We start from the raw sequence: 14042 nt of genomic DNA on the forward strand, positions 1-14042 counted from the left end.
GTATGCTTTACTAAATACCTCTCTCCTCACAGGTGTTAAAATAAAGGGTGTACTGCATAATTAATTAAACACTCATAATATAATAATATTACATATACATAATAAGTACATGTATAATCACATTGGTTTGGCGTCTTCCCACCACCAGGCGATAACAAACACGTCTCAATATTATTATTAGGTTCCGAATAGCGGTACAGTTGTTTAATGACAGCGTTTTACACAAAAATAAAACGCTAATTAAATAACTTACCCTATTCGGAACCTAAAGTTTTAATCCTGCCTGGTGTAAATATGTATAATTTTGAGACAATGAGTTGGAAATTTGTTTTTGCGACAACCGCCAAAAAGCAAACTGCTGTGTGGTGGGAGTGTGGGAGAGAGAGGGACGTATGTGCTAGAAAAGGACAATACGACCGACAACAGTGTTGCCACTCTCAATATTATTATTAGGTTCCGAATAGGGTAAGTTATTTAATTAGCGTTTTATTTTTGTGTAAAACGCTGTCATAAATAAATGTACGGGAATCCTTTAATTCTCAAAAGGCGTCTCATACCAACGAATAGCATTTACGTCTTTTAGGTTCTCGAACAAAGAATATAATACTCACTAGGAGAAGAACGGTAACTCCATACAAAAAAATGTCCCCAACCGTTTATACGTTTATACTACTGGCGCCCTCGATGTGTACCAATGGAACTAAAGTTGACAACCGGTTTAGCCTGGCGGGTATTGGTATTATAGGTATATAGTAATTATGTTGATAAACATATTTGTTATCTTCATATCACGAAATATATACCCCTTGTTTGTGGTATTATCTATTGATTTAAATAAAAGGCATATTTATGTTTATAACATTGTATTATGTTTTACATATAGAAATATACACTGAAAATTAAACCCTGACAACTTAATAAAAATAGACATTAATAAAGCGCATTTACAAAGTTTTCAGTATTATACAAATAACATTAGGCATGCCTACCTATAGTACCTATTACACTTTACACACAGATACACTACACTTTACACACGGCATTTTACACAGATTTCTAACTTGTATTAATTAATACGCTTTCCAGATGCGTTATGACTCTGTTCCTTCTGAACCCACTAAAGGTGTATAAATTTCACTCAGGCTGCTTCAACAGCCGTTGCTCCGCATTTAGCACGTTTTCTATGTGCATTGCTGTAATCTATGTAGGTACAGACTTACAGTCTTAAGTGGTTGTACCGCTACGTTGTATTTATTATTTAAAGATTTAATAAATAAAATTTTCGTTATAAACTTTAACCACAGCAGTTGGACAGAGTCATTGACAAATATATTTTTTTATTATGGTGGGTAGACGTACCTACCCTCCATATATTTTATGAATATTGATAAAGACAGTTGGAAGCAAATGTTCATTATAAAACTGAATCGCGTGTAATTAAGTTTTAAGCGTTTTAAGTCCCGTTTTATGATTATTTATGTATAAAATTCGTGATAATTTAAATCAGAGTTGGGAGCAATGTTGCTGTAGAAAAATGTTTTTATTTTTATTACTCGCAACTTTTTCTCGGAGGCCAACGCACACATAGAAGCTTCAGGCGCACACATGCGCAATTATTTGGGGACATAACTTTCTTAGGAAGTGAACAGGCCTTGTTCTCGAACGAACCCCCAACCCCAAAGACCATAGAGTATGTACTTACTTTTTTTATAAAGCGTCCCTTTCACTATCGAACTTTTGTTGATCGACAGCGGAAGTAACATAATGGACACCTCGACTTCTTTTTTCCTTTTACTTTTATCAATAGAATCATAGAGGTACAAGGTACAATAGTATAGAGATGAAATGGTAGAGCCGGGCAAGAGCCGGGAGATGACCAAACGAGATGCTCTTATGGAACTAGCAGTAGGAGTAGCAGAGAAAGCGTTATTATTGTTTGTCTTACATTTGTTTAATTTTCCACTGCGCGGTAGTCTGTTATGGCTTCAGAAATCCGTTTTTGCACTGGTGTGTACGGACCATTATTTAATCCGTTTATTAGTAAACTGGTAACACTGTACAGAAAAGGCGTCGTGATTGGTTGGTGACTGATGACGGCCAGTCAGTCGGCCATCTTATTTTAGTGTCGTGTTGTGATGGTGTTCACGGTAATACACATTTTTATTAAATAGTTGTGATCTAAGTGGCATCGAATGCTAGATAAATTATTGTATAATTGTTACTTTCGCACCGCCTGAATTAATAAGACAACCATGGAACTGGTAAGCTAAAACAGATTTAATATATTGACACGAACTGTCATGAAACCTAACCTAGTTATTTTCTTTTATATCATTGCTCTTTTGGTTGATCTTTAAGTATACCTTTGTGGCTGTATCTCAGTCATTTAATTTTTCCAACAAATACGACACATTGTACCTACATCAAATCTCCATGTAACTTGACTAAATGTTTAGCGTGGTTTTTATTTTGTTGTAGCGGGTTTTTGTAGATCAGTTCATCGCTATGCACCTTTATGCTACACATTTTATTTACCTTGACTGTTTCTCATAGCAAGTAGATATCCTTGTTATTACTTGTCACTTCCTCAGTGTGCCGCTGTGTATGTGTATTTGCATCTCACATTTTGCTTAATGAGAAAGTGAGACCCAATGCATATTCTCTTCTTCTTCCTCGGCGAGTATGCGCCCACTGTTGGGCATACGCCTCTCCAAATCTCCTCCAAGCATCTCTCCTCCAGAATGGGCCTGCAATCTTTTTAATATCATCCTCCCATCTTGTTGGAGGTCTGTGATCTGGTCTTTTTGAACGACGCCTCCACGCTAGGACACGCTTGCTCCATCTCATATCATCTCTGTGACATATGTGCCCGGCCCAGGCCCATTTAAGAGTAGCAATCCATCAGTCGATGTCTCATCATCATCGTCTCAGCCATAAGACGTCCACTGCTGAACATAGGCCTCCCCCTTAGGCCGATGTCTACTACAATGCATATTGGACCAAGAAAAAGGACAGGTGGAATACCACCCTAAGACAGCAGATTGCTACATTTAAATATTAAAATTGTAAATTTATTTGAACCATTTTCTTTTGAGTTTCAATATTAGGAAGTTATTTGTTTTACAAGGGGGCAAAGTTTTTGTTTAATTGCTGGTATATTGATTCCCAAGCAAAATTGCAAAATGTGTAGTGGGTTAAACAAATTTTGTGACCAAGTGAAACACAACTTTATTTCACAACACGGTTGTGAGGAAAATACTAAACAAACATTATTAAATATTTATTATCCAAAATCATTATATAAGAAAAGTTGATTCTACAAGCCAACATTAGGCTATGTAACTAAGTTATAATTTTTTTATGGTTCCTAATTTCTATCAGGGCTTCTATCTTTCTTATGGTTTAAGCCCACATACCCATATCTGGGTTCTATATTCAAACCAATGAAGTCTCTGTGGTATAAACTCATGCTAAAATAAAATAAAAATGGTTTATAAGACCTGAGGCGTATGTTTGTTTCATTTTTGATATCTCTTTACATGTAAAATTGTGTAGTTGCAGGGTGGTGACACAAGTGCTATGCAGATGGCTGGCATGCACGGAATGCCGGGCATGCCCATGATGGGTATGCCAGGGATGAGTGGTATGCCAGGCATGCAGCATCCTGGCATGATGCATCCAAACATGCCCATGAGCAACATCGGTATGCCTGGCATTGCCATGCCAACGATGCCGCCGGGTATGCCGCCCGCGCCGTTGCCGGGCGCGCCGCCGCTGCCCGCCGCGCCGCCGCCAGGTAAGTACCCAGTGACCTTGCTCGGTAAGAGCGGCCCAAGTGTAAGGCGCATCTAACGCCGCGTGCCTGTGCTCGCTGTTGCAGGCGCTGACGCCGCCGCCGCCGCCCGCCGCCGTCTACTCGTCTCGTTGTGTTCGCCATGAGAAACATCTCCTCAGTGATCAGTGTTTCTGCTTTCTGTTTCAGACTAGATATTAAGTTAGGTTTTTGCGTTACGCTTCGAGCAACGCCGCCCGCCGCCGCCGCCTGCTGCATCACAATGTACCTACCTTCCCTACTCGGCCGAGCGAGCGTGCTAGGGCGCCGCCTGGCCGGCGACCCTGATTCCCTCCGCAGACTGCGGTCTCACGGGCTCTCCCGATGACTGAATGTAGGGATGTAACGATTCGAATAAAACTGGCATTGCATATGCCTATCAATGGCACACTCAAGGGTCGGAACCGCCAACACAACACACGACACTCACATTTGTTGATTTATTTTCAGTTTTTATTAGCATTAGGTAAATGAATCAATTACAAAACTAGAAGAGATATCATAAAAGGCGATTAACCAAAATCACAAACCGGTTATTTGTATGAAGGATATACCGGTTTCCGACGTCTAGCCACACTGATAACTTTCCAAAAGTTTTACAATTTTCTATTCGTCGAAATATTTTATCGCGAACGAACACACTACAATACAACAGGTACCTGAAATAGCCTGTTTCTTAAACAAAAACAATTACAATATTACTTGGTCATATTAGGTCTCTGTAAGTATTTATGTTTATTTACATTTATAGAAAAAATAAATACTTAAAAGTCTGAAACATGATTTGGTATACCAAACTACTTACTATGTTTTCACACATCGATGTCATCAGCATCACCGCATAACATTTTTTATCGTTGCATCCTTCTATGAAAGGTTAAAAAGCGTGACAGGCACGAATGGACGATATGGAGTATGATAGAGAAAGTTTCACTAGCCCGATTGGGTTCCTAAACCGGCCAGGACGCGCGGGTTGACAGTAGAAGTGTGCTTGTTGCGTGCATTAATACAGTGCCCGCGTGGGCCGCGCCATCACACCGGACCACTGGGTACCTGACGAAAGATAAAACACCCCTTATTTCACAAACGACTAATGACAATCTCAGATAACAATCAGTCCTCAAGTACCATAGCTTTTTGTATCCTAAAAATGTCTAAGTGTAATTGTTAGGTGATAATAGTCGTTGGTGACATAGAGGGACCACTTTGAATCCCAGATCCTGTGTGGTGGTGTGGCCCGCGGGGCGAAGCGCGAACTCTTGACTAACCTAACTCCTGTTGCAGGCGGGGACTTCAACGCACCTATCTACGATTTGCAGCAGATCGGCGATGTCTACACTGGTAAGAATTTTCTGGGTAAGAAATTGTCGTTATTATTCTTGTTACTTATATCATTAACTATTTCTAAGTAAACAAAAATTAAATTTTGATTTGGGACACAAAAGCGGTGGGAAAGAGGAGAAAAATAACTGGTAACGTTCTCCTGGGTCATTGTTTAAACGCCAAAAAAGCATTTAACTTAACCAAACAAATGGCCCAGCTGCTAAAAACGTTAGTAGAAAGTGGAACAACATTTCTTATAACAAACAAACAGTGCTGTCTCCGTCTCCTTGCTGACGAAATAGTAAAACAACATGAAATTGTTGATTCACTCGTAAAAGTTATATTTATCCCAATTTTCATGCATGCTCTTGTCGAACATAACTACATTCTTGAGTTATTTTTTATGATTTGTAAATCTTATGTAGTGTAATATTTCTTGAATTGAAATGATTAAGATTGGGAGTGAGTCGTAACATATTGCACAATCTCCGACTACCCTAAGTTTAACCCTGCTTGGTAGTGACAATGACAACTACATATATCCCATAAGAGCGCCATATTTGACGTAGCACTGGGCATAAAAACAGTGTGGTCTTTTTTTAAACAGGTCCTGGCGCCAAATGCTCAACACTCCCAGCGATCCTCGGCGGTTCGCTACCTCGTCTCTCCAGTGAGCAGGCGGACGCGGTCGCCCGCGCCAAGAAGTACGCCATGGAGCAGAGCATCAAGATGGTCCTGATGAAGCAGACGCTGGCACATCAGCAGCAACAGATGGCCTCGCAGAGGACGCAAGTGCAACGGCAACAGGCGCTGGCCCTCATGTGCAGGTACGTCACGGCTCATACACTTCAGATTTTAACCGGTTTTAACTAGGAGCTATTACTACGCTGGAAAAACCGGTTTCACACACTGTCTATTCAAGTGTAGAAGGTATTCAGACTAACGCTTATTAATATGCTATGGAGAAGCATCGAGATGGTCGTTATGAAGAAGACAGTCGCACATTAATAGATGATGGAGGTGCAAGATCCACATACCATAGGCTTAAGTAAAAAAAATCCGAAAAAATAGCATTAATTTAAAAACCAGAAATAAAATATTTAACAGCTGAACATAATAATATTGTCGGACTCAGGACATTTTTTGCTTTCCATACCCAAAGATCCCTTATGCTTTATGTGCATAAGGAATCCTTCTCTATGGAAAGCCACATTTAAGCTTTCAAACAAACAAAAACTGAAACCGGTTATTAATGAAGTTCGCAGTTGACAAAAAACAGTAAATTAAAAACAAGTCCCTATTTGGAATATAATTATGGCAATGATGAGAGCGATACCGGTAGGCTCCCGCTTCGCGCTGGTCGAACCTGTGACCCGTAAAGCTGAAAAGATCTGAGCCAATTCCCACGACACTCAAATATTTTATATCGTGTTTTTTAACCCGTAGCCATATTTTGCGAGATGAATTTATGGGTTACAACAGTTGTACTGAGAAACTTTTATCACGGGATCAACTTCGAAATCGCAAAAGTAAAGTCTGTTTCATATATTTTGGCTGATCAGATATCGATGTTTTCTACGGAAGGGCCAAATATTTTTCGTGATTCGGTACCGGTTCTCTGCTCAAATATATATGGACTGGTCAAATATACATATATGGACTGGTCAAACTGATTAATTGATCCAATTGCAGTCTCATGTGTTTTTTTCTCAATCAGAACTTGTTACAAAAGTAACTAAAAATAGAGTTAATTAACCGGTTTTGTTGCAGAGTATACGTTGGCTCCATCTCGTTCGAGCTAAAGGAAGACACGATCCGCCAGGCGTTTTTGCCATTCGGCCCTATCAAGAGTATCAACATGTCGTGGGATCCCGTCACACAAAAACATAAGGTAATAATTATTTAAAGATTCTACTTACAAGCTTTCTCCCTTTTAACCTTAAATTTAGTTCAACCACTCAGATGTCTGTAAATCAAATCTTGTAAGTTAATCCTCCTTCTCGATATCGATATGATTGTTCGAGCCAGTTCAAGCACTTTAGAATCACTTTTGTAAATTAGAAGTCCGAAGCTTAGTAATAAACAAAACTTATTCTCACAAGGGCTTTGCATTCGTCGAATACGAGATACCAGAAGCGGCGCAGCTCAGCTTGGAGCAGATGAACGGCGTGATGCTGGGCGGGCGGAACATCAAGGTCGTGGGGCGGCCTAGCAACATGCCGCAGGCTCAGGCCGTCATAGACGAGATACAGGTGGGTTCAGCAACATATGCCTACAGATTTTTTTAGTGGGAATGTGGAAAAACGAGATTTTAATGTAATAAAATGGCCTTTATACGGACTTGAGTCGATCCACATACAAGGAGGTATTTTTTTTAGGAGTTTTAGGGGCAACTCATGTTTTACAAAAAAAAAACCAAATAATTATTATGGCGTTCCAGTTTAGGCAAAGTGTCTCTATGGTCCATGCATAAGGACTAAGGACCTCTGATGGAGAGCCACAATTAGAAATAATAGTTTCTATTACGGCAGTTTTCTTATATATTCTACAGATTGCATCGACTCTATCTATCTATACCAACATTACCAACAACCCACTAAAGGGCTGAATTCGGACTAGAAATTTCACTATTCACATACTACTTATTGATTTCAACACTTGCGAGTTCACGAAAATATTCCTATTTAGAAACAGATTTATTGTTTAGGCATTTCTTCACGGCATTTATGTTTGGAATGTTTTGTGTTTGGGATGGTTACGCTGTAATAATTCCAAACACAAATTCTACACAATGGTTCGACACAAATACATAATTCTTTCCACGAAAGAGAAACGGCTATATAATTATAATCCCCATGATCGCAGGAGGAGGCGAAGCAGTACAACCGTATCTACGTAGCGTCAGTTCACCCGGAGCTTAGTGAAGACGATATCAAAAACGTGTTTGAGGCGTTTGGGCCCGTCACGTACTGTAGGCTGGCGCATGGTGCGCAGGCTACGAGGCATAAGGTGAGCATTTTATTATGCACCAGTAAGAGAGACCATACACTAACATCTTTTGAGCGTCGGCGCTGTGGAAAATGGTGTCGCTTCGCAGTTGCAGCCATATAATTGAATAGACGCCGACGCTCTTAGAGTTTCCTACACGAAGATGAAATTAGTACGTGTGTTTATCCTTTGATCGCTAAAGATGCGTTTAGATCTTCTAGATAGATAGATTATTGGCTTACTTTTCGTATGTGTGTGGGTTATTAAAATAATGAAACAAATCGTTCAGAAAAAAAAAGTAAATAGCCGGTTGAAAGACGTGGTCAGAACTCTATACAAACAGTCGATTGGTTAACCGGTTTATTTTAATAAACCGGTTTTTTCAATTAACCTGTTAATAAATTTCCAAGCGTGACCCAAAAATACATCATTATTGTTGGATGATCAGGATCACTGTAACATTTATATAATTTATCTGTATACATGTGTAACTTTTGGCAAATAAAACATTTTTATTTTTATTTGCTTACCTATTCGTAAGCGTACTAACCGCTTAAAAAATTAAAGAACTAAAACAACTGAAACTTACTTTCCTAGGGCTACGGATTCCTAGAATACGCAACATTAAACGCCGCGCTAGAAGCCATCGCGTCGATGAACCTGTTCGACCTGGGCGGGCAGTACTTGCGCGTGGGCCGCGCCATCACGCCGCCGCACGCGCTGGCCGGCCCGCCGCCGCCGCAGGCCATGCCCACCGCGGCCGCTGTTGCTGCTGCCGCCGCTACGGCCAAGATACAGGTATGTACTGATCTCGTTTTTCTTTGATACCACGTCTGACAGGATTCCGCACCCTTTTTTAAAATAAAGATGCCTGTATGCCCCAGCCCCAGTATACTCGAGACGTTACGTAATATTATCGTCAGGTGAGAACCAAAATTAACTAATTGCAAAAAAAAATTAAAATGTGTTGCACAATTTTTAGATAAATTCTTACCTACTTACTTCTTTTACCTAAGATGGATTAATTACCTGTCCTTATACTGTACCTAAGAACTGATGTAAAAAAGTAATGAAATAAACGCATTCGTATTTGTAAAATTAACTTTGTTCTTTTATTTACTAGTACGATTCACTATGCACTGGACTCGTGGTAGTATTTATTGAATTTGGCTGTCACTCAACGATATTAACTGATGTAAATTTATGATCGCTGGCAATTATTCAACTAGGGTTAAAAAATGCACGTACAAGAAAATCTAATTACTTATCTCTATACGCAGGCGATGGACGCCGTAGCCAGCAACGCCGTAGCATTAGGTCTCACGAAGCTGAACGCCCTCGGCGTGCCGCCGGCCGCCGCACTCCCCACTCTGGCGGCGGCCCTGCCCGGCGCGCTGCCCGCCAACCTGCCCGTCACGCTGCCCGCGGCGCTGCCGGCCGCGCTGCCCGTGACGCTGCCGACGGCGCTGCCCGTGACGCTGCCGGCCGCGCTGCCCGCCGCGCTGCCGCCGCCCGGCGTCGTCATCCCGCCGCCGCCCGTGTCCGCTAGACCGCAGCCGCCCCCACAGGTATAGTATTTATACATATTTATCTCGTAAATCATTTTCGGACATATATTTCTTCCAGACTAAATGCAACTAGAAAAGTTTAAATCAAAAATGCTTCCGTATTTCTTTATAATCTTCATAGTACCCTGTCGCATTCACAGATTTATACAGGCGCCTTAAACTCTCCAGGGAAAATCGTAGTAAACCGGTATCTAATTATTAACCAGTTGAAAGTTTGTCGTTTCTAAAAGGTGGCTGGAAAAATAAGATTTTATATTCGCGTCATGTATAAATGTATAAAAATCAGCCATAATTGAACATTCATAAATGTACACGGAATATAAGTCATATGCATAACAGTTAGATGACTACTATAATCATTACATTAATTGCAATATCCGGTGCCAATAAACATTGTAACATTTCCCAGACCCAACCGCCACCAGTATCAGCCGCGTCCGCAGCGGCCACAGGCGAAGCCGGTCTCCAAGCAGCCCTACAGAAGAAACTCCTAGACTCCTCCCCCGACACGCTGCAGCAACAGGAGTCCCTGTCCATCTCGGGGCAGTCGGCGCGGCACCTCGTCATGCAGCGGCTCATGCGGCGCCGCGTGTCGCGCACCGTGCTGCTCGCCAACATGGTGGCGCCCGAGGAGGTGGACGAGGCGCTGCACCACGAGATACAGGTACATTAATTCAATTCAATTCAAATAATTTATTTCGGAAGCATATGTCCATAGTTGTTAGTAACAAAAAAATAACTTAGAGCTAGCGTTAGTAAAATTAATACACACATAACTATTATCACAGTCAAAACACAATCATACATAACCTAGTGAGCAATGCAAACGGTTCCAGTGCTCCTGGAACCGCCCCTGACATCTATCATTAGCCCGACACAACAGCAGGAGCCAATACATCTCGGGGCATTTGGCGCGGCACCTCGTCATGCGGCTCCGCGTGTCCCACACCGTGCTCGCCAACATGCTTGAAACTTGCGACGGAATATGGACGTAGAATTGTCGAGATTTTTCTTCACTTCACCGGGTGACATTATCTATACTCCAAGAATTGTAAAACCGGTTTTTAGTCCCCTATGTAACCGGTTTTGTTATAGCGAGTAACGAGTTAATTCATTCGGTACCAAGGCTCGGAAACCGGTTAAATTTCCAAACTGTTATCATGTACTTGGCGCAAAACCTTTTAATTTAGGTTTCGCTCAAAAAACCGTTAATTTAAAACCGGTTTTTAAGGGTCCACTGATTAACTGTCCGCCGGACGGTACCGGCCTGTCAGTTGTTCGGAACTGTCAAAATTTTGTTCTAACTGGCAGGCCGATACCGTCCGGCGGACTGTTAATCAGTGGGCCTCTTTAGTAGAACATTTCCATAAAGTTCTTGTAAGATTAACCGGTTTAGAACAATAAAAACTGGTTTTTCCTATGTTGGTGTCTATGTTTATATGGCACACCACCAGGCCGGCAGGTCTTTTCTTCGTTCGTCGAATAAACCGGTTTATTTACGTTCTAATAAAGTTCTTAAAACGTTCGCGTTCTCATGAAAGTTCGAAAGAAAACCGAAATTACCGGTATTTTATAAACCCGTTCCGAGCCTTGCTCGGTACGTTTCCAATCGAGCTGTTTCGCGTAGCAATTTCTTGTTCTATCTATATAGACCCGCATATTTCATGCCGCGCTCATAGTCTATATTTTGTGTACAGGAGGAATGCGGCAAATGGGGCGCAGTTGAACGGCTAGTAATCTACAACGAGCGGCAGAGCGAGGACGATGACCCCGCGCACGCACTAGTCAAGATATTCGTGCAGTTCCAAAACCCCGACGGTCAGTATCTTACCCCTGACATTCAGTTAGTCATTTGTTCAAAACTATTTTATGTACAGTCAAATGAAAAAAAATGGTGCACAAATCATCTCAAAAATATGTCCCATAGCTCTTATGTCAGCGAATTAGGGGCTATTCATAAATTACGTCATTTCAAATTAGGGGGGGGGGTCTGAACATCGGATGATGGTAGCATGACGTAGGAGGAAACGGGGTCATTCGAAGCATGATTTTTGGATGATTTTAGGGGGGGGGGGGGGGGGGTAAAAATTGTCAAAAAATGATGACGTAATTAAAGGACAGCCCCTTAACAACTATGGGACATATTTTTGAGTAAGTTGTCTACAGCCATATTTTTACACTTGACAGTACTTTTTTCTTTAACCCTTTTCCCAAAGTTAAAAATAAGTCACATAACTCACATTTCGCGAAAGTGCAAAATAACCAAACCAAACATCCATCCAAAGAAAATACGTTCTCTAATTGGATAATGGATCATTTCTACGCCTTAAGCGTGGTATGCCATCCAATATCTTGGTCCAATGTCTGTGCGTCTCATTCTCTAATTAAGCAAAATGTGAGACGCAAGACAACACATCACCCTTACCATGTATGTTGTATTGTACAGAGGCGGCAGCGGCGGCGGCGGCGCTAAACGGCCGCTACTTCGGCGGCCGCACCGTGCGCGCCGCGCTCTACGACCAAGAGCTCTTTGACCACGGCGACCTCTCCGGCTAGTGTCCACCCTCACCGCTAGGTGGCGCTATGTACATACTCCTATTATAATCTAGGTTCAAAAATCGAGACGGATGCTAATAACCCGAAAGACACAAAAACGCTCGGAGCTTCGCTAAATGGCGCTGGCGGTGACACCGCTGTACTTCTGTATCAATATAACAGCTCACTCTGCTGACGTTATTGACTGAGCTAATTCAATCGAGAATAGTTCTTCGTGACTGAAGCTTAAGGTATATGTTCCATTGACGGAATAGAAATGTTCAGAGGACAGAAAAACCGGAAATATGCATCAAGAAACGCGACCGCCACTTTAAAATGTCCTAGTTTCAAAATAGCGGCATTAGCCTACGAAATTATAAATAGAAAATCTGTCTTCAACTCTTCATTTGTCAAAGGAACACTATACCCGAAGCGGTAGAGTCTGGCTAAATTAACTCTGCAGGGGATTAGCAGTGACAAAGTGTGCTATCGTTAATGTCAAATTTCTTTGAAAATATGACGTTTACACTTTACAATGAGAGATCCTTTGTTCTGATCAGGTCGGTGCAAAGTTAGCTTAGCCGGAATCTAAGCTCCTGTAGTAAACGACTGGCAGATTTTATGGATCTATTATTATGAAATGTTCTCATCGACGTTCCGTTTTACTTAATCAATTGTAAACGGACTGTCGCAAAAAAAAAAAACATTTCATAAGTAGGCCACAATGGAGACGCCATGTCTAAAATTTTCGGTACAAAATAGTCTGCCGTTTTTTGCGGGGGAGGGGCACATCAAATGTATAGGTACGTCATGTCAGATAAACGTCAGTCCATACATATGGTTGACATGTGGTTGACCATTGGCCGCCTATTTTCGACAGAGGGGAACGCCTGTTAATGGCGGCTCCATTGGCCACGAGTACTGCGATACTGGCTGTAAAATATATTCGAATAGTAATGTAATAGAACGCGTAAAACTTTGTTCCTTTTTCGTAACTATCGTGATCAATACGGTATAAGCATAGGAAATTTGCTAGGCAATATTCAACCTTGCTATAAATTATTGTCTCAAAGACGTAGTTTTTCTACATAATTATTTAGACATAATTTTAACTGACAGAATTTATACTGTTAAAATTGATCTTTAATGTATAAATATTATAAGTTGACTTTATCTATGTATAAATTGTATTTCGGCTTCATAAATTCAATCTAGCTGTTAAATCAAATGTTACGAAAATGGAACAACGAAAAAACCATGTAAACGGGTAAAAAATTAATGAAATTATCCATGGAATAGCGTCAATACTTTTATGTATTGAAAGTTGTATACAAATTTTTGACTTAAGTTTGATAGACTGTAAAATGTTACTTGGTACTGTCAGAACGAATTAGTAGCAAAATGTCTAACAAGAAAAATAATAAGATTGTGTGGATATAGGTTTCGGACATGACAGTATTGAAAGTATTGACAGTGACACAGTTGGGCCCTTTCGGGACCCTAAAAATCAGTCAATGCTAGAAATTATTCTCTTGTTGGACATTCTTACACTAGCGTGTTTTAACAAGCCTGAGGAGTGGTGACGAAAAGATCTAAGTATAATAAAACTAGTTTTACGTATGATTATGATAATTGTTAATAAATTAAATTACTTGTAAGAACATCTTAGTTTATTTTTCGCATTCTCCAGTAGACTATCCCCCAAAAACCACAAAACTACCTAGTTTGCCAGGTTGCTTTAAATAAATTTTTACAAGCTTTTATTTGATGAATGTACAATGAAACCAGAAACCAAA

At 40.8% G+C, this 14042-nt stretch overlaps 1 protein-coding gene across 4 annotated transcripts; it reads left to right on the forward strand.

The window, feature by feature from the left end:
• The first annotated feature begins 2123 nt into the window (after positions 1-2123).
• On the forward strand, positions 2124-13907 carry LOC134669630 (poly(U)-binding-splicing factor half pint). Of its 4 annotated transcripts, none has more exons than XM_063527290.1 (12): positions 2124-2261; positions 3556-3796; positions 5117-5188; positions 5763-5982; positions 6926-7046; positions 7258-7407; positions 8021-8164; positions 8741-8941; positions 9424-9711; positions 10121-10375; positions 11409-11529; positions 12158-13907. In XM_063527290.1, the coding sequence occupies exons 1-12, from the start codon at positions 2253-2255 to the stop codon at positions 12265-12267; spliced, it is 1932 nt and encodes a 643-aa protein (XP_063383360.1). In that variant the 5' UTR covers positions 2124-2252; the 3' UTR covers positions 12268-13907. The 4 variants fall into 4 exon arrangements, with proteins under 4 accessions (XP_063383360.1, XP_063383361.1, XP_063383362.1 ...); XM_063527293.1 differs by lacking the exon at positions 2124-2261 and adding an exon at positions 3983-4057 and having other exon boundaries at positions 3667-3796; positions 5117-5173; XM_063527291.1 differs by lacking the exon at positions 2124-2261 and having other exon boundaries at positions 5117-5173.
• The last annotated feature ends 135 nt before the right edge of the window (positions 13908-14042 follow it).

This window comes from Cydia fagiglandana, chromosome 12 (genome assembly GCF_963556715.1).
Source record: "Cydia fagiglandana chromosome 12, ilCydFagi1.1, whole genome shotgun sequence".
In the NCBI taxonomy this organism is placed as follows: domain Eukaryota; kingdom Metazoa; phylum Arthropoda; class Insecta; order Lepidoptera; family Tortricidae; genus Cydia; species Cydia fagiglandana.